The sequence below is a fragment of the Patagioenas fasciata genome, chromosome Z (genome assembly GCF_037038585.1).
Source record: "Patagioenas fasciata isolate bPatFas1 chromosome Z, bPatFas1.hap1, whole genome shotgun sequence".
Classification (NCBI taxonomy): Eukaryota; Metazoa; Chordata; class Aves; order Columbiformes; family Columbidae; genus Patagioenas; species Patagioenas fasciata.
In genome coordinates, this window is record NC_092560.1 from 7,270,169 (window position 1) to 7,291,672 (window position 21,504).

A 21,504-nucleotide genomic window follows, 5' to 3' on the forward strand; every position below is an offset into this window, starting at 1 on the left:
AGAGGTGAAAAACCTGCAGAACTACATAGAGCACTAAATAAAGTCTAATACAACAAATCTGATTAGCAGTGGCAAAAAAATATATTGTCTACATTACTGTTGGCCAGATTTTTCCAGGTGCCCATGAAGCTCTATATAAACGAAGTTTAGACTAGCTCCAGTGTTTGGAAACACAGTTTAGAAACACCTTTACTTCATCAGTAAGGTATGATTCACTTTGATTCAAAAACTTGGATATTAAAGAGCTTTACATTTCTGACTACTAAGACTGTTACTTGTAAAGCAGAATCAGATACAGTTCACAGTACAGTGAGTCCTTACATTAACTTTGGTGAAAGCTGGATAGAAATTTAATGTATCTTTGCTCTGGTAGAGCAACCCACATGCAGGCAACACTACAGTTATAGAATTATTACATCAACCAGAACAACAAAATAGGCAAAGAGACAGGGAAATAAGCATTCCTTATGCTGAATTTAAAAAGAGTATTTCAATGACATGTGTTTTTCAAAGATAGCCATCTACCATAACCATGAGAGATGCCTTCACAATAAGTCCAACAGTTTCTCTGGAAGCGTAAAGAATTTTTGAATATATGAAGAACTGGGTAATAAAGTTTGGTGGAATCACGGGACTTGCTGTATAGATTATTGATTCACTTTAGTACCACACACACAGAGCAGCTTTGGATAGGATCATATATGCCCAGAAATCTAGGACAGACTTAGAAAGTCCTGAATATTTATATAATCATAGAATCACAGAATGTCCTGAGTTGGGAGGGACCAACCAGGATCACCGAGTCCAGCTCCTGTCCCTGCACAGGACAACCCCAAAATTCACACCATGTGTCTGAGGGTGTCGTTCAACCGCTTCTTGAACACTGCCAGGCCTGGGGCTGTGACTACAATGTAGGATCAAAAATGCTATCAGAAAGGTTCAGCAGTGTTTTACTACTGACAGACATTCAAATCTCCCCTTCTTTCAAATCTTCCATTCACAGGGCAAGACGTATCAACTAAAGCTATGCTGGGCTTCACCAAAGAATGAAATATTTTAGTATCCATATACTCAGCATATTCTGACAGGGCTACAAGGCTGCCCATCAGGAGATTTTACACGTGGTTAGTCACATGCACTCTGTCTTCCCAAAGCATAGGTCCTCGAAGAAAGAGAGAAAAAAAAAATCAATAGGAGAAAAAAAATATTTTATTGATGTAGACATAGTTCTTTAATCAACCCATGTTTGTTTTTTCATATTGCATCAAATCCACATGACAAAACATTTTGAAATTGCTCATCAATTTGCTTGTTAAATATAGTACACTCAGAATTAGCTTGTTTTGAATTGTTTCGTCTGATTGATTTTTCTTTCCTTCAGATTCAAATCTTGTGGTCAGCTGAGTTTCAGGTCCAAGGAAGGGCGGGGGCTTTTCCTTCAGCTGGGAGGTCTGTAACGTCTTTCTCATGTAGATTCTCTGGCACACAGTAAGTTATCAGCACAGGCTGCAAATTTTCCCTCAGGCAGAGAATTTTTATGGTCTCTGTCCTCTACTCAGCCATTTAATTCCCTAAAACTTACAGGAGCTAATTATCTTTAAAAACCTCTACATTGCTCAAGTGTGGTTAATATCATTCCACTGATGGAAGAATTTCTGAGTAGTAGCATGCGTAGAGACAGAAACACACACCACAGAAAATCAGATCAAAACAGTTTTCTAGTGTAATCCAAAGCAGAGTATTATACCTTGCTAACTCTTGGTATACCAGACCTTCTGCAATTTCATCTTTCCAGTATTTAACACTTTTCTTAGAATTCAAGTCAGTGCAGCTATGGTTTACACAAAAACTATGTCTTTGATGTTAAATGGCAAGTATGTTTCTGCCCTTTCAAAACTTGAGAAGAAAAACTGGGGAACATGAAAACAAGCATCTAACAACCGGTAGGAAATTAAAATATTTTGAAAACTAGAAACTCATGAGAATTTCTACCATTTACATTTGTATTTAAATCGCTGCAGTTGTAATATTTATTTTTGAAAGCTAAATAATTCTAGGTAATGCCATATCACGCGATCAAAATTTTGATTGCATTCTCTCTTCGATTGTTCTTTAACCGCACTTCTACATCTTAATCACTGGTCTAGTTAAACATACATCAAACATACATTAAAACATATGCTGTAATGCTGTTGAAGCACAAGGATTCTACAAAGATGACAGTTAAATGTATTCCTACATAGTTAAGTGTATTCCATGCATCCTACATGGGACTTAGGATTTAGGATTTCATATAGCAAGCTTTTTCTTGCTCTCATGTTCATTCTTGCAAACCTGCAGAACTACTGAAGACAATTAACCTTGCTTTAGCTTCTAAATCTTGGACAAAACCCTTAAAATCAGAAACTTCCATTTAGATTAGCAGGTTTCTATTTATGTGCCTATGTGGCCTGATTTTCCACAGCATTATGTATTCAGAAGATTCCACTAAAGACAGCCAAAGGACTCACCACTGCCAAGTATCAGGTCAGTTCAGAAAGCTACACTCAGCTTCTCAAGATTGCTCAAATCGTACAGCCTAGGTACCAAAAATGGTATGATCTGTAGTCATGTTTAACTAATCCTTCTGACACACCTCACTTCTAACATGATTAATACTATCTGCTAACATCCAAACAGTGTGGATTTGACTGAGCAGTGCGTAAAGAAAGGAAAACAAAAATTTCACAACCTGAAGAACTAACAAAGCTGGAAAATGGAATTCAGTTTGCTTAAGAGAGACACTTAATTCAGATTCATTAGTTCAGATTCCGGGTCTAAGTTTCAACTTAGTTGGTGAACAAAGGTCTCCAAAAGCAGACCATTTCTGCTGCCTAAATTCAAGCAGCCGAGATCTTTATTTAAAGATACTCAAAAACACATACTGCTCTCCACTGACTAGACAGGAACTTAGCTCCTTGTTTTCAGACTTTTCTAGGCACAAGTGCTGGTACACTCAGGTACTTAGAGCTACACCTGCATTCCCAAGAAATACAGAACTACAGCAACAGATCAAGGGCATCAGTAGTTGGTGCAGTGACCGCAAAACCTACAGTGTACGCAGCTCCAAGATTTTACTGTGACTGGATTCAGCCCGATTCTTTGAACTGAAAGACCAACTACTTGTGGTTCAAAGCTGTATATGAAAATCAGTCATTGGTTTGTGTTCTTACACCTCCATTAGGAGTTGGTGATCATGCAGCGCGTACCTGGAACAGACCTTCTAATTGAGTTTCCTCCAAAACTATGGCATTGTTCTAAACCACAGCACAGGCTAAATAAATCTCAGGCTCTCACTATGGCTTCCATCCCTGTCTCTCCTCCTCTTCATCCCTGTGTGGAAATCCGGCATTTGAGTTATTACCAGCATCTTTCTTCTCCATTACATTGACTGGTATTGCAAAGCTTGTTAGGATCTCAGCATCTTCAGAATATGAATAACCTCTGCCAGATGCAACTGATCTTGGCAAACAGCTTCAAGAGTACATTGTAGTGGAGTGACAGACCAGCAGTGCGACCTCTTCAGATCATTTCCAAAGGAAATCAAAGAACGGTTACTCACAACCACTGGCTTTCCAACATTACTGCCTAGATGTCCTTGATACTGAAAGTCTCAAGAGAAGTAGTTAGCATAAACGTACTTTGTAGACAAAGTTTCACATTTATTTATTTTGAAGTCTTGAAACACAATAACTGACTCTTTGAAATAGAAATGTGCCTGGTAGCCTATTTTAACAACAAACTGTAAAAAGGAGTCAGGATGTGAACACTGTAAAACAGAGCAGGGAGAACTTCAGAGGAACTTTTATAAGCACATGTACTGCACTGATTGTGACATATATCTGCACATCATAGGCACCTTACCAATTTGCTTTCTGCAGTACTGCCATCCTACCAACTACAGCTTATTTCTTCAAACTTCCCTCATTACCTAGAAGACCAAATAAGTTTCAATTAATTAAGCCTTTTCATTCCTGTGAAATATTGATTATTTTTTTCCCCACAAGTAACCTATCAATAGTAGATGAATAGCAGTGATGTTCTAGCTGCTATGAACAGCTCCTTGTTCACAAGAGTCCTTCGGCCCAGCAAACAGCAGTTAGTATTTCTGTCACTACAACTGTAGCATACAGGTATACAATACACAAGGAAAAAATCCATAAACAACTACCACAGTTAGATCAATACAGAGAACACCAAATCCTTCAAGAAAAAGGCAAGAAAGACCAAGTTACATGGCAAAGCACCTAAAAGCTTCCATATGCCAACGTGAACACTTCCCAGGTACTCTCAATTAACCCCATCGTTGCTCACACTTTCTAAAAGCAAGACAAAATTTACATAAATGCATATTACTATATGTCATTTAACTAAAATGGGCAGAATGCTAGGAAATCCTATAATATTCCTTTCAGGGAAACTATTACCTGCTCACTATTACAGGACTGAAGATATTAAGACATATATCCCGGGAGAACAGAACGTAAAACATGCGATAGCTAATGTGGTAAGCTTGTCTTGCCACGAACATACCATCAGAGACTCTTGCCTTACAAACATGGTTATTTCAGATATTCAGGGAGGACCAACAGTTGGACATTTTTAACTGGTTTGTGCTCAGAAACTACATAACAATCCCTTTATCTCATGGTCTGGCAAGAAATAAGTGTCCTTTCTCTGTCTTCATTCCCAATATTCATCATAAGGACCTCAGATGGTCCTTGTTCTGCAGTAAAGTGACAAAACTGGCAATAAATCCTGATATTGCCCCAACAGGCAAGGAAGTACATTCCAAAATAAAGTCATCCTCTTTTGCTACTGGGAGACAAAAGTGCCAGCTTCAGCTCCTCCCCATCCTTCCGTTCCCAACTATACTTCCCTCTTAGAGTGACGCCTTCAGTCAGCAGCAATCTCACAGTCCTGCAAATTAACCAGTCCAGATGTAACAAAGAAAATAACTACAGAAATTCTAAGAAAAGAAGGAATTTTATGGCTGGGATGTTGGGCAACGTAAGCCAGGAAATGTAAAACGGAAATCAAAATTTCAGTTTAAGATAGACATTTTGGCACAGATATTGAATGATTTTCCTTTGAGTATTGTCAGTCAAGATCCTCACTCCTGGGACTACACCTTCACAGTACATTCCAAATATACACAACACGCAGAGATGCTTCGAAATCTGATGATATTTGCATTTGGACTGACATCTTCTTGTAATATGTTTGACACTGAGCACTTTTGTAACAAAGAACTGAGCCGATTTCAACTCAAGTCTTTTCCAAAGAATAACGGGCAGCTACACATGAATGAATAAGTGAACAGTTTGCTACAGCAATGAATGCCTCTGAAAACAGCAAGTTTGCAGGCACCAGATGGAAGAAGAACATTACTGCAATTCCTGCATCCCATTGTGTAACAGCCAACAGAGCCGTTAACGCTTTCTGGTGATTTCTAAGCTTTTTAATGTGCCTTCCTTTGAAGGTGTTTTTTTGTGCCCTGTCACTCCGCAAGTTAGGTTCAGCTGTCTGGGAAAGAAATTTTATTGGCAAGCTATCAAATAGGGAAAAAATACAAAATGTAGATGGAAATAAATACTGATGATTGTATTACAAAAAACCCTAGACAGACACAGAGCTTACGTTCTAAAGTATGATGTGTTACCTACAGCACAAGTCTTTCGCCTCTCACAAGCCACAGCTTTTTCTCTTCTATAATAGCCACGTCTGCCTTTCTGCATCTTAGTTTATCACTTACCTCAGAGAAGTCTATCTCATGATCCCAAGGAGTTTTTACACTTTATTTCTCTGGGTTTTTTTTCAGAAAGCAAATCTCATTTAGCATATTACATTATGTCTTCCTTCAGAATTCAGAGTAAACTGGTAGAAGATACTTGAGTCAACTAACATTACTTATTTTCATTGATACCACCACAGATCATGTGAAAGCTACCCATTGAACAATATACTCCCAGTTACAAACATTCCATTTTATGCTAAGCAGTATATTTTCCTGTCTCCAAACATATATGAACATTTAAACATGTTCTCTATGCTCAGAATGTGCTTTCTGTAGCTTGTATACAGGAGAAGTGAGAGTGTCTCATTTAAATCGTGAATAAGCATGTCTGAGCAATGTCTGAACTAGTCCCTGGCAAACCGGGGCAGAAAGATTACACAATATTAGCAAGCAGAATTCACGCAAAAAAATACCTGCTGTGTATTAAAGATATATTCTCTTGCTCATGCAGGAAAACACTTGTATATCACATGAGTTAACAGAATCAAATTAATTTCTGCTGTAAACTAGAATAATTTTGAAATTGGGGTATTCATAATCACGCTAGTACCAAATTTTAACACTCTGCATTGGTAGTATCATGTTGAGTACCAGTCCAGTATGAAAAAAGTCTTGTTTTCATAGCTACATTTTTAAAGGACATATACTATGAATCAACTCTTAAAAGGTAACAGAGTAGTGTCTCCTCACTCTGTGTATGTCTGCATGAGGAAAGATAATTTATTGTTATTATTGACAACAAAATATTTTGTAACTCTAGAACCTATTTTCCTGCCGCAAAAGTTCCTACATCTCAATCAACTTCAGTGCTATTTTGTTATATCTAGGAAGGACTAGACCTCAAAATCACACACCAATCACACAGTATAACTCTACAATGTTCCTGCAGAACACCACGCTCTGACCTTAAGAAGAAAGCTAAATTGCTATCTTTACAATATTGACATAAAGCCAACAGTGGCTACTTTTTAATTAGTAAGGCTAACAAATAAGGCTGGCAAAAAAGAAAGATTTAGCATTCAAAAAAAAAAAAAAAAAGAAGTATGGAACTGCATCTTTTTCCAGAGTAGGAAAGAATAACTGCTCTTTGTAACAAAGAGTTGTCTCATGCATTTGAGAGTGACTCATGCAAGAAGTTCACAGACAATGGTGAGATGGTCTTGGAGAGGAAACAAAACTCACAGTTAGGCCTCACAGCTAAAAGGACAACAGCAATGATCAGGGAATCTTAAGGTGGGTGAACAAACGAGAAGTTGTGACCACAACTGTGTGGTCTAACTTTGACGTAACACCAATGACAAGCACATTTAAAGACAGCGTATTCTTCTTCACTGTCAAGATAATTCACTGCTTGCATTTCTGATACTTTAAAGTTTCAGTGGTATAACTGAAGGTGGTCCAACCTCAACAGCCCCAGATCAGGCCTGGCACTCCCCTGCTCCTCATGTCCCCCAGAACAGTTCCCTTGATGGTCTGCTGGATGCAGCTGACGCTACACAATTTAACATAGCAGAAGAGGCTGTTACTTCACAACCTTTGTCAGAAAAGTTAAAAAAACAAATATCAGAAACAAATAAAGCAAGCAACCTATAAGCATTTTAATGTTGGAATCTTCTAAGCAACAGCAATATGTGGAAGTCTGGTCATTTTGCCTGGTTCTCAGGAAACCAGTGCTCACTCTAAGGCCCTAAATCTGCAATATTCACTCCAAGACAACATGACCTGTGTGTTGCAGGCGAATAATCCAAACATACCAGAAGATGAATCACATAATGCTGCTACAAAATGCAGGCACTTGGCCAAAATAAGGAGTATCGCTCCAGTACAGATGAGAATTGTCCCTAGAAATTAAAGCATAATACTGTACCAGTACGATTTAATGTAAAAGAAAAAGCAAGGCATATATGAAAGCCTGGCAATATCAAGTATTTAGAGGTTCATCATAAAAAGTAAAATGCTAACGATTGACTAGATAGTGATTTTGTTCCCTTTGTGTAAAACAATATTGACAAATGCTATAGTGCTATGTTTCTTGTTTCTGAGCTAATGTCATAAACATTTGAAAAACACAGCCTGGACAAAAAGACCATGCTCTGCCTGGAGTTAGGGCAGCACACCATCACTGTCCCTGGAGCCGCCACATGTTGAAATGATGGTTTGGGTGTCGCAATCTCCCTCAGGACTCCCTGGCCGCTCTGGGAGAGAGCAAACTCATCTACACCTGGTACAGCACGTACCGCCCAACATGCTGGTGCAGCAATTTCACCTGTGTGCTGGGAGCAAGGCTCACTCTGCTTCACTTTGTCCATCCCTCCTTCCACCATCACTAACTCATGAGGTATGTATGGGCATAGAACAGAAGCACACTTTAAAACCCAGGTTTTCAAAATGCTCGTGACTTGGGCAGCTCTCTTACGTCTCCATACCCGACACTGGCCAAGCCAAAGCATACTTCTGTATCAGTTAATTTCAGAAGTATTTCTACTGCTCAAAAATCCCTTCCCTTTACCTTCTTAAGGCTAGATTATTCCAACCACACTTGAAGAGTTGTTCTTAGGAATGCAAGAATTTTAACATTAAAAATATATTTAACATCAGTGCTAGTTTTGATGTCCATGCTTGGAGCATACTCCCTTTGCATTGCGCATTGCAGTGATTAATTGATTCTGAACAACCACCACCAATACATACCATGTGTTCTACTGAATCCTAAAATATATAGCCCTAATAAGAAAACAGATGTGATTTACAGATAAAGCAAACTGCAAGAGCATACTTCAGAGTAACACGTGTGTCTTTTACGCATTTTAGTGAGCTTTTAACCACATGTCTGTCCCAATATATGAGTCGTACAGAGTAAAAACACTGCAATGTTCAGCCTCTCTCAATTCCTGAATGATTTATAACAATCTAATAGTTTTGGAGGTTTAACTGGGGAACCATTTGGTATCTACCTGCTCATACATGATACAGAATTGTTGTATCCTACTGAAATGCTCCCCGCAAATTCTTCATTGCTGCTACCCACAAGTACAGTACTGCTTAGTAAATGGCACAGTGGTACTGTGTTACAATGCATGTTAGTTTTAATATATTAAATAAAACAACAGGATGCCACAGTGTGACCATACATGCCACTGTGGATAGGTGCCTGACTTCACTATCTTCTTCCACTCACAGTAGCTTAACTTGAACTTTTTTTGGAGGAGGATAAAAGAAAAACAAAACAGGGGAACAATACACTGTAACAACAAACCACTGTATCGTGAATATACATTTTTAATAGTAACACAACAAATAAGAAATGTCTCTTTTTGTAACAGTTTTTCTTCTTAAGACTGCTACAGTAATATTTTAAAATTTAAATTAGAAAAACAGATTTTAATTTCTCACAAGCCCTTCCACTGACAAAATTGTAGAAACTGGAATCTCTGGAGGTTTTGCTCCAGTACCAAGGCATGTCAAGCATGCAGTTATCAAAAAGTCACCAAGCCTTGTGAAGAAAAAGACATTACCCAGGCAAATCGAGAGAGGAAACAAACAACCCAGGTAGGTAACTAACTGAATGAGTGGCCTATATATCTCTGATACTTCTGCTGTATAAGCAGTTACACACAGTTTAAGGTAAATTAGTCAGCATAATTTACAGGGCAAAGACAACTGCTGCTGAAGTCCCATCTGCGACCATTTTTAAAAATTATATTTTACAATCTCATAATAATGACCTACTGTATTAAAAAGGCCCACAAAAACAAAAACGAGGGTGTAGATTTATGAACTAACTCACACAAAAATTTAGTTAAATTTTAACTTGAGTAATTAAAATTTTAGAGACTTCTCTCTGCATTTTTTTTTCTCTAGATGGGCTAAAACCACTCATACACATTTTTCAGAACAACTTTCTAGATGTCATGAAAAAATGTACTAAATTGAAGCAAAACAATACTTCTTTTTAACATTCGAAATGCGGGATCACCAGAACAAGTGAGGGAGCTTACAAGTAATTTTGTGAGTAGTATTACTAGTCTGTGAAAGATTCTGGGAAAACCATCTTTACTTACCACAGTCTCAATGTGTGCTCCATAGGAAACAGCTTTATTTATTGGAGCAAGAAAACATACTGCTGGGATTATGCCATGCCTTCAGCCACGGTAACTCTAACTAAACTGTCACATTCAGTTACCCAATCTGAACTAGAGAATCTTTTTCCGTGTTTGTTGTAGCATTTATTTGCTGATATTAAGCGACAACTCTGAATACTAAGAGAGCAGATAAAAAGTTGAAGTCACCCTACACTAACATCTAAACTAAAAAGAAATCACTTTTGAAGGTCAAGCAATGTGCTTCTTCAGTTCTCCCAAAAGCTTCGTAATTAGTTTACGTATGTGCTTTGATATAATTTCTAAGCTTTGTGACAAATCACCCCAGTTGGTAAAACAGAACAGCAATCAAAGAATGTATAAGACAGAGAATTAAGATCAGAGTCCCACCACCCACGATGACAGTCAAGCCAACAGCATGTCATGAAAGTTGCTGAAAACTAAATGTAACTACTGTTACCAAGATTTGCCAGGATACCAAAATGACACACAGAAAATTATCTACAAAGGTCTGCGCGCAGGAGACAAAAAACTTCCCATGTCTCCAGAACTTCACCAGAGACCAATCATTTGGCCTCTTCCATGAAGACAGACACCTCATCAATGGAGCCCAGAAGCAGGACGTATCTGGGGTTCAAATGACTTCTGTCACCACAGCATCATCCCTTTATTGAGGTTTCTCCAGCTCAAGAAGGGGTGTAATGTCTACACCAAAGTTTCTTCCAGCCTTGATATTTCTAAACAATGTCATTCTTTTGCCAAGCCTTTTCACATAGAACACAGCTAATAAAATCCACACCAGAATATTTTCTTGTGGTCTAATAAAGGCTAATTCTATTTTCAGATTAATACATTTTTAAGCAAAATCACAAGCATCTTCACTGCATTTTGCAACACACTTTAGGTCTCCTCAGAATAAGTGGTTTCTCGATTCATTTTTTACAGGTTTCCATCAACAGTCTGGGTTTTCTTTCTGTGACCTGGCATTTCAAAAGGTTTCTGGTACATATGCTAGACAATGAAGCATTAAGGCAATTTGGAAGATGGGGCCAAACACTGGCCTGGTTAACACTTAATTAAGGGGCACAAACATGTACTGTGGCCCACTTAAGGCTGACCAGCAACATTTTGGGCAGCCGCATCAAAGAAAGAGCTCTTTCCCGAGAGACCTAATGGAATTGGGATAGAAAGCCAAGCACGATGAAAAGGCTCTGAGCAGATGCGAGACAAACTGAAATTAGAATACTTCCTTCCTACCAAAGCTACCAAAGCTTTCCACATCAGTTTTTCAAGGGAACATATTTTGGGTTGAATGCAGATGCAGCATGACTGACTTCCCTTCTCAAAGCAACAGGGAAACTATCAAAAAGACTAGGGTTAAACTCACCTGTTTCTAAGCAACTGCACTGCTCTTAAACTTGGATCATTCATTACAAACTAAGTATGTGATACTTGATTTTCCCCCTCTTTACTAAGGTCTTTTCATTATTTTCTGCAGTGAGTGCTGAATTCCGTTAAATGTATTTACATTTTTTTCTTCTTAAGTACTGTTTGCTGGGTTTTCAGTTCACATGTTTTAACCATCCAACAAATACTGTGGTTATACAAATGTTTACACTGAATTCATCTCGTTTACTTTAGCACAAAAAAGGAGTTGTTCTTAATTTTAAAAATACTGGATTTGTTTAGAGAAAAAAATGATTAATAAATATTAAAAACTATAATTTTGTAGTTGTTGTAAACTGAACAGCCCAGCTGAACAGCAAATCACATGATATTATGAAGTTTAAGACAGACGTAAGACTCATTCCCACATACTGCATCAGGCAGATCTTCACTAACACTAGGGAACATCCGTCAGCAAAGGTGGAGCCTACGTAAAAGTAAATACATAACTTAATCAACAAGTTTGTGAAGCTTAGTGCTCGTTTTCCAAAGGCAACATCAGGTACTAACAGACCTTCAACATTCCCAACCTGCCCACTCCTTCATAAAGCAGCAATGGCTCTCGCTTCAGAAATGGTTCCACGCTGACTCACTTCTTCTGCAATACCCAGAAGAACTGAGACAAACCACACACAGAGAATTATTACTCCAAGTTATTGCTTCCCTTGAGCTATTTGAATAATAAACAAAAAGAATGCATAAAGTGAATCCAGATTTTCCTATTTTACTCTTTCAGAATATAAGCTCTTTGAGACAGAAGGCCTACCTCCATTTTGAATTTTGTACAGCATTCTTCACCTTATCAACAATTCACATAATAATACATGTAATTGTCCTGTCCTTGTTTAAAATGCGTCTATATAGCACCTAACAAAAGCTGGAGTTGGATACAGCTGACAGTAAACACTAAAATCTAGAATGAAAGACATGGTTTCAGTGCAGTTGGTTACCTGGGCTCATAATAAAGTGATATATGACTTGGTAGCATTTGAATAGTTAAAATCACAGGGAAGGAAAACCATTCTGTTCACTATGATTTACTTAGACTGGAAAAAAAGCAGGATGATTGAAGAAGGAATAAAAAAACCCACAAAAATAGAAGGGTAAGATGCCAGTTTTGGTGGAAGCAAAAGCTACTGCCTCATGCAGACAAGATACCAGTGCTACAGTCTTTCTCACAACCCAGCCCAGGTTAAGTTCATCAAACTTACAACCTTCCACAGCTGGTCATCATTGCATGTAGTCTTGGTGAAGAGCTTCTGATGAACAACTTCCATAAACTTCATTTATAAATTTGAGTAATAGAAGGTTGTCAGTACAGAAATACTTTAAACGTGTTTCCACATATAAAAGAAGTCGTACAAAAGAGGACACAATTCCACGTTCATTTATACAGACTGCGACAGATCTCTTGGCAGGACAGATTTTATTTGAATCAAGAAAGAATATACACTGAAGATTGTCACTGAATTTGCCAGAACACAAGTATGGTGGTTACAGAAAATTTATGTTGTCTGCAGAAAAGTATAGATGACACTCATCTGGCAAAAAGTCAGGAGAGCACAGAAAGACAACAACTGATTTGATAAAAATTGAACCAGAACAAAAACACAACTCAAAAAATTTTAAATGGCACTGTGTGTTTGTATCAGTTCCTTGCTTTGCATCTCATGCTATTTCCATTCTATTGGAAGATACTCTAAAAGATTTATGATCTCTTCAGCTCATATCCTAGGGAATGAATGTGATCTCACTGTTTAGAAGGGTGTCCTCCACAAACCGGGTCAAAAGTTTGCTTATGGTTAATCAAAATGTCATTAGTAGTTTCTGTTTACCAATCTGGACATTAAAACAAACATCTTGATTAAACTAAATCCACAGAAATCAGAGAATGGCATTCCAGAAGAACATTCTCAATGCTCTTCCAGCAAGATGGCGAATAGAAAGACAGGGACTGCACAGAACAGGATCCCCAGGCACCAGGTCAGATAAACGACATGAGAACTCAGTTACTGCCAAGTACAAAGAGAGAAACTTTCTTAAACTGCTGTAAGTAAAAATTAGCATTTAAGCATACCTGTCTCCATATACTTTGCCATTATAGTGTCACTGCACCCATGTGGGCATAAATCCCCCTTTTACATTTACCTTCATCTTAAGCTTGTGTTAAGGGTCATTTCAATGTAAAGAATAAAATGCAAGTCATGTAGCTTATACTGAACCCACTTGAAGCTGCAAGCATTCCCACAGCTCCCAATATCCTACACAGTCCTCATGTAAGTTCATAAGGTAAATTCCTCTACTGCCTAGCACAGCTCAGGAATCAGCAAGAGTACGTCTGCAAACCAGCAGATATCAAAGGCTCACTGACATCCGAAAGGGTAAGTAGGAGACAGTCTGAATTCTGCAGGCTTGCCAACAAGGTGAAGAAACCATCAATTAACTATTATGTACATGGCAGAAGCCTTCAAGTTGCAGAAAACTGACAACCTGCTTCATACTAGATCACATACCAACATGCTGCGGTGCAGCACAGTGGTTCCCAGCCCTGGTCTTGGCTTCTGCTGCGCTCCTGCTGGTCCTGCAGCGCAGGCTGCCTCTCACTGCAGCAACTTACTGTTCAGTACCTCACAACACCTGCAACACAGGAACCTCCGTGAAAGCAAGGAGTTCCAGCGAGAGCTGGAATACTGCAACATGCACCGCCAGCCCCCAAAACAGGGTGGTACTCTGGCATGCAAGCATGTGCAGATCTGCTGCCTGTACTGACCGACTTCTGAGTCCTGCTATCACAAAGGCCACAGCGTTCCACTGCACAAACACACCAGTCTCAATGCACAGATTTCAATCAAAGTTTAATGCAATGTCAGTCACTCCAAGTTTATCCTTAATTTTTTTTTTTTAATGGAGCTGCGACTTCACCAAATACAGTCCTCACTGTAAGTTTTACCGTCAAAGCGGAATCTCGGCCTCAGGGAACTCACCAGCAAAAACCACTACTGCTTTTAATGAGCCCAGATCCATACTTTATTGTACGAGACTCCTGTGACAAAATGACATCCACATCCAAGTTAACCATCTAGCTTCCCTTGATCATCAGTGAAGAAAAACTGACACTTAGACTCATCGTCTCCTAGAGAAGACACCTAAAATAGGTTGACTGGTTTATATCCAAAAATGCTTTTTTGCCTCTTCAGGCTGAAACAAAGATTTAACTGACAAGCTCTATATTGCAGATATCTAAAATAAGCAGAAAGAAACCCACACAAAATTTTATTCTTGGTTTTCAGATGAGAACACAACTTGTGCAAATGGAACTAAGCACACCACATAATACACGCTGCTCTGTAGAAAAGACCACAATACATAGCTGTTCATCACTCCTTCACCAGGAAGGCTCCATATGTTTAGATACCAGACAATGAGATGGAAAGTTAGAAATGTGAACTGTCCATATGACCAATGAGCTGAAATAAACTTCTCAAATAATTTGATCAGGTTCCATGGAGATCTCGTAAGATTAGCGCATTTTTGACACTGTGATAACTGATTCATTTTCCATTTGAATAAAGTTACTTCAGCTATTCGGAGCATTTTCTGCTCTGTAGCATCATACATCAGTATCTCTTCACAGATTAATGACAAACAGAAGAGTAATAATTTTGCTTCTCTGCAGTTTCAACATCCTAATTGTACTCTCTGATACAATAGGATGTACTCACTGATTTATTCAACATCATCCCTTCCCTGATGTGTCTTTGGTTCAGTTACCTAAATAGGAGTTACATCCTCAGTAACAAAAACTTTCCTGTATTTCCCTTCAGCTTCAAAAATTTGTTTTCTAATTTTCCTCCTATTTTTCACCTTGCTTGCCAAAACTAGTGTTCTATCTGTAATCTCTGAACTGGATCCCCAGGAACAGGAGAGGGAAATCTTTTGGCCTCTTGTGCCATGTCATATATACCACAGTACATTTTTTTCCCCATGTTTCTGTCAATACTGGTTGTTTCTAACAATAGGTACTGATTACTTGAACCTTAATTTCCTGGTTTTTCCCTTCTTGCTGTTCCTGGTTAATTATCTTACATAAAACTATGTGTTGTGTCTCCTACCATACCTTGAAGAAGATCAGACTACTGACAAATGGAGGTATCTCAGTAAGACACAAATAGCAGAGAGACAAAATAGAAAAATCTAGATCACAACAGTCATTCTGAAGCTAAAAACTGTGACATCTGCAACTACCACACAATGGCCACAATTTTTCCAAAAGAAATTAAAATTATTATCTAGCACTCATTTAGAATTGAAATATATAAACATAAAATTTATGAATTTTCTAAGAAAAAATACTAAATATCAAGACCATACAATCAGTGGAAACTCTTTCAAGTTCTACCAAGATCTCAACTTCTCCTGAACTCTACTAATCAGGACATATTTCAATAACTTATTGGAAGAGGTTGTAGTAAGTCCATAACATCATTTGACTTAGGAGTGCAACATCTGTTTTTATAGAAACAAAACCTACGTAAATAACATACTAGTAGAACAGTGCAAAAGAACTCTCACATTCAACATCTGTGGAAAAGAACATGCATCTTACACATGCACTGCTGTGCTTGAGCAAATTTATCCCATCCATCTTTCCGTTAGTGTTAAGTATATAGCTTTACTTCAGGTATCCATAGCAAATTTCACTTTCCAACTTATTGGTGTGCTTCTGCCATTTTCTAGATTAAATAACTTTAACAGTCTGATTACTCTTCAGTTCAATGAAGAATATATAAATTTGACATAATCTCTGTCAGGCAGTGAACATTTTGGAAAAGAAACTCTTTTTTTTTTTCTAGTGGATAACCTCCTGTCTTATAACCCTCATGATTTTCTGAGACCTTTCTCTTGCTTCACTCTTTATCTTTACTGCCACTACACAACATGAACAAAGGCTTCTTCTCAAAGAGGACCAGCTACTGTTCAAGGTCCCTTTCAGCATAGACATTTCTGAGAATCAAACCACAGAAATCTTGCACAATATTTCAAGAGGTTATTACTAATATTCGTACCTTGATAAACCAGAGTTTGGCCTACAATCATATTTCAGTACATTAAAAGCTCTGTTTCAGTATGTTACAGGCTTTGAAGCCTTTTTTGTGTTGTGACACTTCTTCTACAGATACCTCTTTCCAGAAGGACTTTTAAAACACATTTTGTAAGGAAGACTTGAATTATTATAAAAAAGAAAGTCATGATCATAAAAAACAATTTTAAATATAAACAGTAATCTATTCTTAGAAGCCAGGACTGAAGTGCAACCATTGCCATAATGACAATTAAGTAATGACCACTGAAGCCTTCATTTTAAGAAATACTAGAATTCAAATTAAAGGAAAAATAAAAAAGCTACAGCTACCCTTCAGATGACTTACTTACTATGCTTATAATTGGTACTTATCAAACAAATGCTAAGTAATGTGACTCTAAAGATTATGTGCATTCCAATTCGTACCAAAGCTGGTGTATCAGCAAAGGAGTTGTAAAATTTTCACCACAGACTGGAAAACAGCATGATTGTTTTAAGTGCCATTTCCTTTAGAAACTAGGCCAAAAGAATACCCATTTCAGACCCTGTACCAGAGTCTCTGTAGAAGAAAAAAGTACAAATCAGTGTGCTGATGAAAACACAAAAGGAACTGCTGCAGAAAAAGGACACTGGGAAATATACCATGTCCATCTATTCAACAGCTGGTAATATACAGAACACATGGTTTTCAGTCAATTATAATCCAAGATTTCTTTTCATACTTATGGTAATAACATAAGGAAGTGAAGTTCTACTGTTTATGTCTTGATTAGTCAATAATCTGGAGGTCTATTGCAGAAGCAAACAAGGAAATAAACAAGCAAATAATTATTCAGATCAGTTCACTCTGAGTTTAATGAACAGTTTTAATTTTCTGGAAGAAAGAAATTTATGCTCCTTCAAGAACACCAAATCTACTGTAATTTCTCAGCACCAGTTTAAAAAAAAAATACCAGTATTTTATTTATACACAACCTAAATATTCAGTAAATATCACTTACATTAATATTAACCTCAAAGTTTTATTTTTAATTAATATTTACCTCTAAGATAACTAAATCCTGATGCTTCATCTTTTTCCACAAAAATAAAAACGTTTCTTTAATGTTAGTGAATCAACATGCAAAGAAACATTATCCTTCCATGAGGAAGATACATACACAAAAGATGCTAGAGCCTTTCCATTTCGTCCCAATTTCTATCACGCATATAATCATACACCTGAATAACTGTAGAAGAACAATTAAAAACCACTGGTAACTTAAGATCTGAAAACTTTCTGGAGGGACTTAATTAAATAGCACAGTATTTTTAAAAAATCCTGTTCATGATTTATTTTATAAACACAAAAGTTTAAAATCTGTACTTACTTCAACATGTAAAAATGACGTTTGTTCCACGTTATCATTGTTTTCCTCCTTGAGATCTGCTGGGATGTGCCTATTTCTTACTTGGAAGTGTGTTTTACTAAGATAACAATCACCAAGGTCCTGTGTTCAGAAAACAAGAAAGAAAAAAATATTCTGTAACCAAAATGCTAAATGCTGTCACTGCTCTAGAAAATAAACAGAGCATGGTATTTAGGCATAAGATCCCAGTCTTTTTATAGGCATCAATGACTGCATTGCTCTTCAGTTTCTCACAGGTAGCTTACACTATTTCTTGTTATTACAGGAAGTCAAAGATCTGAACAATAAAAAATAAAATTTAATACAGCTATTAATTAAGACAACTGCTATCTGTGGATCAGAAGGAGTGCCAAAGAACTGGAAGACAGTGCACTAAGGTCACAAGGAGATGAGCAGCTATTAATGATTTTGTCCTATCTATTTCAAGCAATGCATTCACACCAGAATAAACCTCCCAATTATTGGCAGATTGGTTTATTTTTGCTCTGCTCCCCCTCTAACTTGCCTAAAGTCCTGGAAACAAACAAACAAACCAACCACTTCAGAATTGAATTGTGCAAAGTTACAATTTGTTCCCTTCTCTTGGTCACCTCTGAGGGCCAAACGTACCAGGAAACAGAAAAAGATGTACCTTCTCTCAGTTCCCTTTTTATCATTCTGCTTCCAGGCCCCAAGGCCCCTGTGCAATTTCAGAGTGGCAGGAGGTTTTAGGAGCTTTCAGCCCTCGCTGCCCTGACTAGCTGCATATATACATCAACACTGTTTTTTTTTAATTAAAAGTAGGACGAGAGAAGTTTAATAACAGATCACTGGAAAAATGTACACGCTGAAAGGGACAAAGAGTATGCAGAACACAAAGAACAGTAGTTGCATGCTAAGAACTTATTTTTCAATAGAAACAAATAAATTGGGGTTTTATTAGCTGTTTTGATTTTAGACAAACACAGAAAGCATATGTGCAACATCTGATAGAGAAGGATTCTATTCAAAACAGTGTCTCTACAAAATTAATTAATGCAGCATTGAATTGCTTGACAAGGCCACAAATGTAACGATATTTTAACTCTTTAGTTAATCTGCCATTGCTGACACAGTTTATTTCATGTGTTCTGACCTTTAAATCAACACATTTTATTCTGACACATAAATTCTCTTTTCAAGGACACTGTAGAATACATGTACCTCTGAAATCTGCTATGAGCTATTTGTTTGGTTTTATCAAGTTTCACACCTAACAAAAAATGCTAGTGCTCTCTACATTTATTTTTGCCCATGAATTTTTAAGTACGAATCACACCATCAGCAATTATCTTGCTCATAACTTCTCCTACCGTATGCCTCATTTTCTCACTAAATCTCACGAAGAGCGTGAATCCGCCAAACTTGGCTGGATGTCCCAGCTGTAGAACCAACTGCATCCTGTGCAATGAAGAATCAACCATGCAGGGGAAAACAGTGACAGAAACATTAACCCTGAAGCGGTGATACAAAAGTCACTTCTCTCACTCTCAACATCGAAGTCTCTCCTTGTGGAGTATTTTGTGAGTGCCAGCAGGAATAAAGCTACCTGCATTAGTATTTATCCCCCTAAAAGCAGCAAAGAAAGTACTAGAGCCACCCACAGAGGTAAAAGGCCCCAAGGCACAATAAGCTTTGCCAGAGAAGGGCTGGATTATTCACCTCCCCGAACCAGTTCTTCCTGTCAGCAGAAAGGAGCCAAGCTCCACAGCCTTTGCATTCTGCAGTGCTCGAGTGCTGCGAAAAAACTATCTGTGGATAGCTGGCAGTCTCTGTATTTGACAGCTGTGAGGGGCTAGGGGAGAGGCAGCAGGAAAGAGGAACATCCCTCCTGTTGCAGGGTTATGTATTTTGTACACTTCTGCCCCTATAAATAAATCAATACTTTGGCAGGACTTTGATCCCATTTAAGTGGAAAACAGTCCATTTCTACTCCAGCTGTCTTGTGAGTATTATAAGCAAAAGCAAACTGATATAGCCTTTGATATTATTACCTAGATTAACCTAATTAAAAAGGAAAGAAACCTAAAGCAGAAAGCAAACAGGGGGCAGCCTTCACAGCCAGTATTTTAACTATCCATCACTAACAACAGCATCCACATTTAGCTCCATCAGGTCCTACAGCAGAGATGTTCTTGGATTTTTTACAGCTTTATTCCAGGGGAAAAAAAACAGATCATAAAAATAACATAGTTTAGAACATTTCACTTACAGCTATAAATATAGGGTTCTGCTTGGGCCATGTGAGCTTATGGCACAAGAGTCAGCTCCACAAAAACAATGAGTATTTCATCACCTAAATTTAATCTCTGCAGAAAACACAGGAACACAAGAACACAGTTCCACAAGCCTGGATTACTTGTGTGGTCTTATTGCTATCAATGGGCCTATTCACGTGAGTATGGAACGAGGAATGGGATCCACGTGCATTACATCAGCAAAATGAGAGTGCCCCAAACTACCCACAACACATACATTGGTAAAAAAAAGCAAAAAGACAATGAGACATCTGGTTAATGAAAAGCTTCCTTCCCAGACTACATAAGACTACATACTATAAGTGGATGGTCTCAATGGCCAGGTTTTTAATCACACACTGAAATCACAGTGTCGCCAACTTGACCCATTAAAGAAAGAACTCTTACTTTTTTTTTTTTTATATGGGAGAACAAAAATCTATCTCATTCTGCTATTTCCAGCAAAGCTTCTTATTTCACAGCAAGTTCAAACTTTGACCCATGTATTAAATTCCCGATAGAAGCTCAGAGCATCTTTCTTTGTTGAATAAATCCTCACAAATATAGCCTTCGACTGAAATCTACAGTTTCAAATGGTTGCCTGTAAGAAAGGGTGCATTGTAACTCTTGGTTAATATTTGCACTCTCTTAAAAACTTCTAAACAGAATTCATCTAAGGCCAAGACCCGGGTTCTTACTGAAATTCTGTTTCATCCATGATGAAAGGGTTACAAATACCAATGTATGATTACTTATGTAGATGCATACATTTACTCCAGGACTTCTTGCAATTCAAAATGGTACAAGCATGCCTCTTCTCCCCAAAATTCATGACAGCATGGGAAACCACTGAAGCCATCAGAGGAAGGAAAAAAAATAGCTAGAGAAGTAAATTTTCTACAGCAGAAAGAAGAAATGCACAGATAATGAGAAATACAAGCCCTCCATTATTGAAAACCAGTCAGAGAAGCAAGAGAATATACGAAATCCTACATTGCCCACCCATCAAAAAAAGTGTAGCTATAGGAAATCCTAGAATAGTGTGGATTTATTATTAGATGGAAAATAACAGAAGTATTCAAATTAGAAAAAGCAAGTATTCGAACTATTTCTTTTGTTATTATAGAACAAATACAAATTATGTAGCCATAAACCATAACTATTACAAAAATTTCATTTCAGCGGTGGTTAAGCAGGACACTAGCATTAAGTGGCTATCATCAGATATTTTTAAATTAGTATGTAAGAACTGCTGATTTTCTTTAAGTCTTCAAGGACAGTGGAAGTTCCAGAGAACTTTGGAAAAAGCCAGCATGTATCCATATATCTTTATACATGGGCTAATTTGTGCAACTGTACACATATTAGCTTGACA

General features: G+C 37.7%; 1 protein-coding gene across 8 annotated transcripts in view; it reads right to left on the reverse strand.

The window, feature by feature from the left end:
- ATG10 (autophagy related 10) overlaps nt 1-21,504 on the reverse strand; it is an 88,200-nt gene that overhangs the window by 63,361 nt on the left and 3,335 nt on the right. For all 8 annotated transcript variants that reach the window (XR_011736345.1, XM_071801749.1, XM_071801754.1 and 5 more), the window contains exon 3: nt 17,836-17,955. Coding sequence is in view for 7 of the 8 variants with exons in the window: in XM_071801749.1 (XP_071657850.1) it covers nt 17,836-17,955 (120 nt within the window). In the remaining variant the exon portion in view is untranslated. The remainder of the gene's footprint in view (nt 1-17,835; nt 17,956-21,504) is intronic.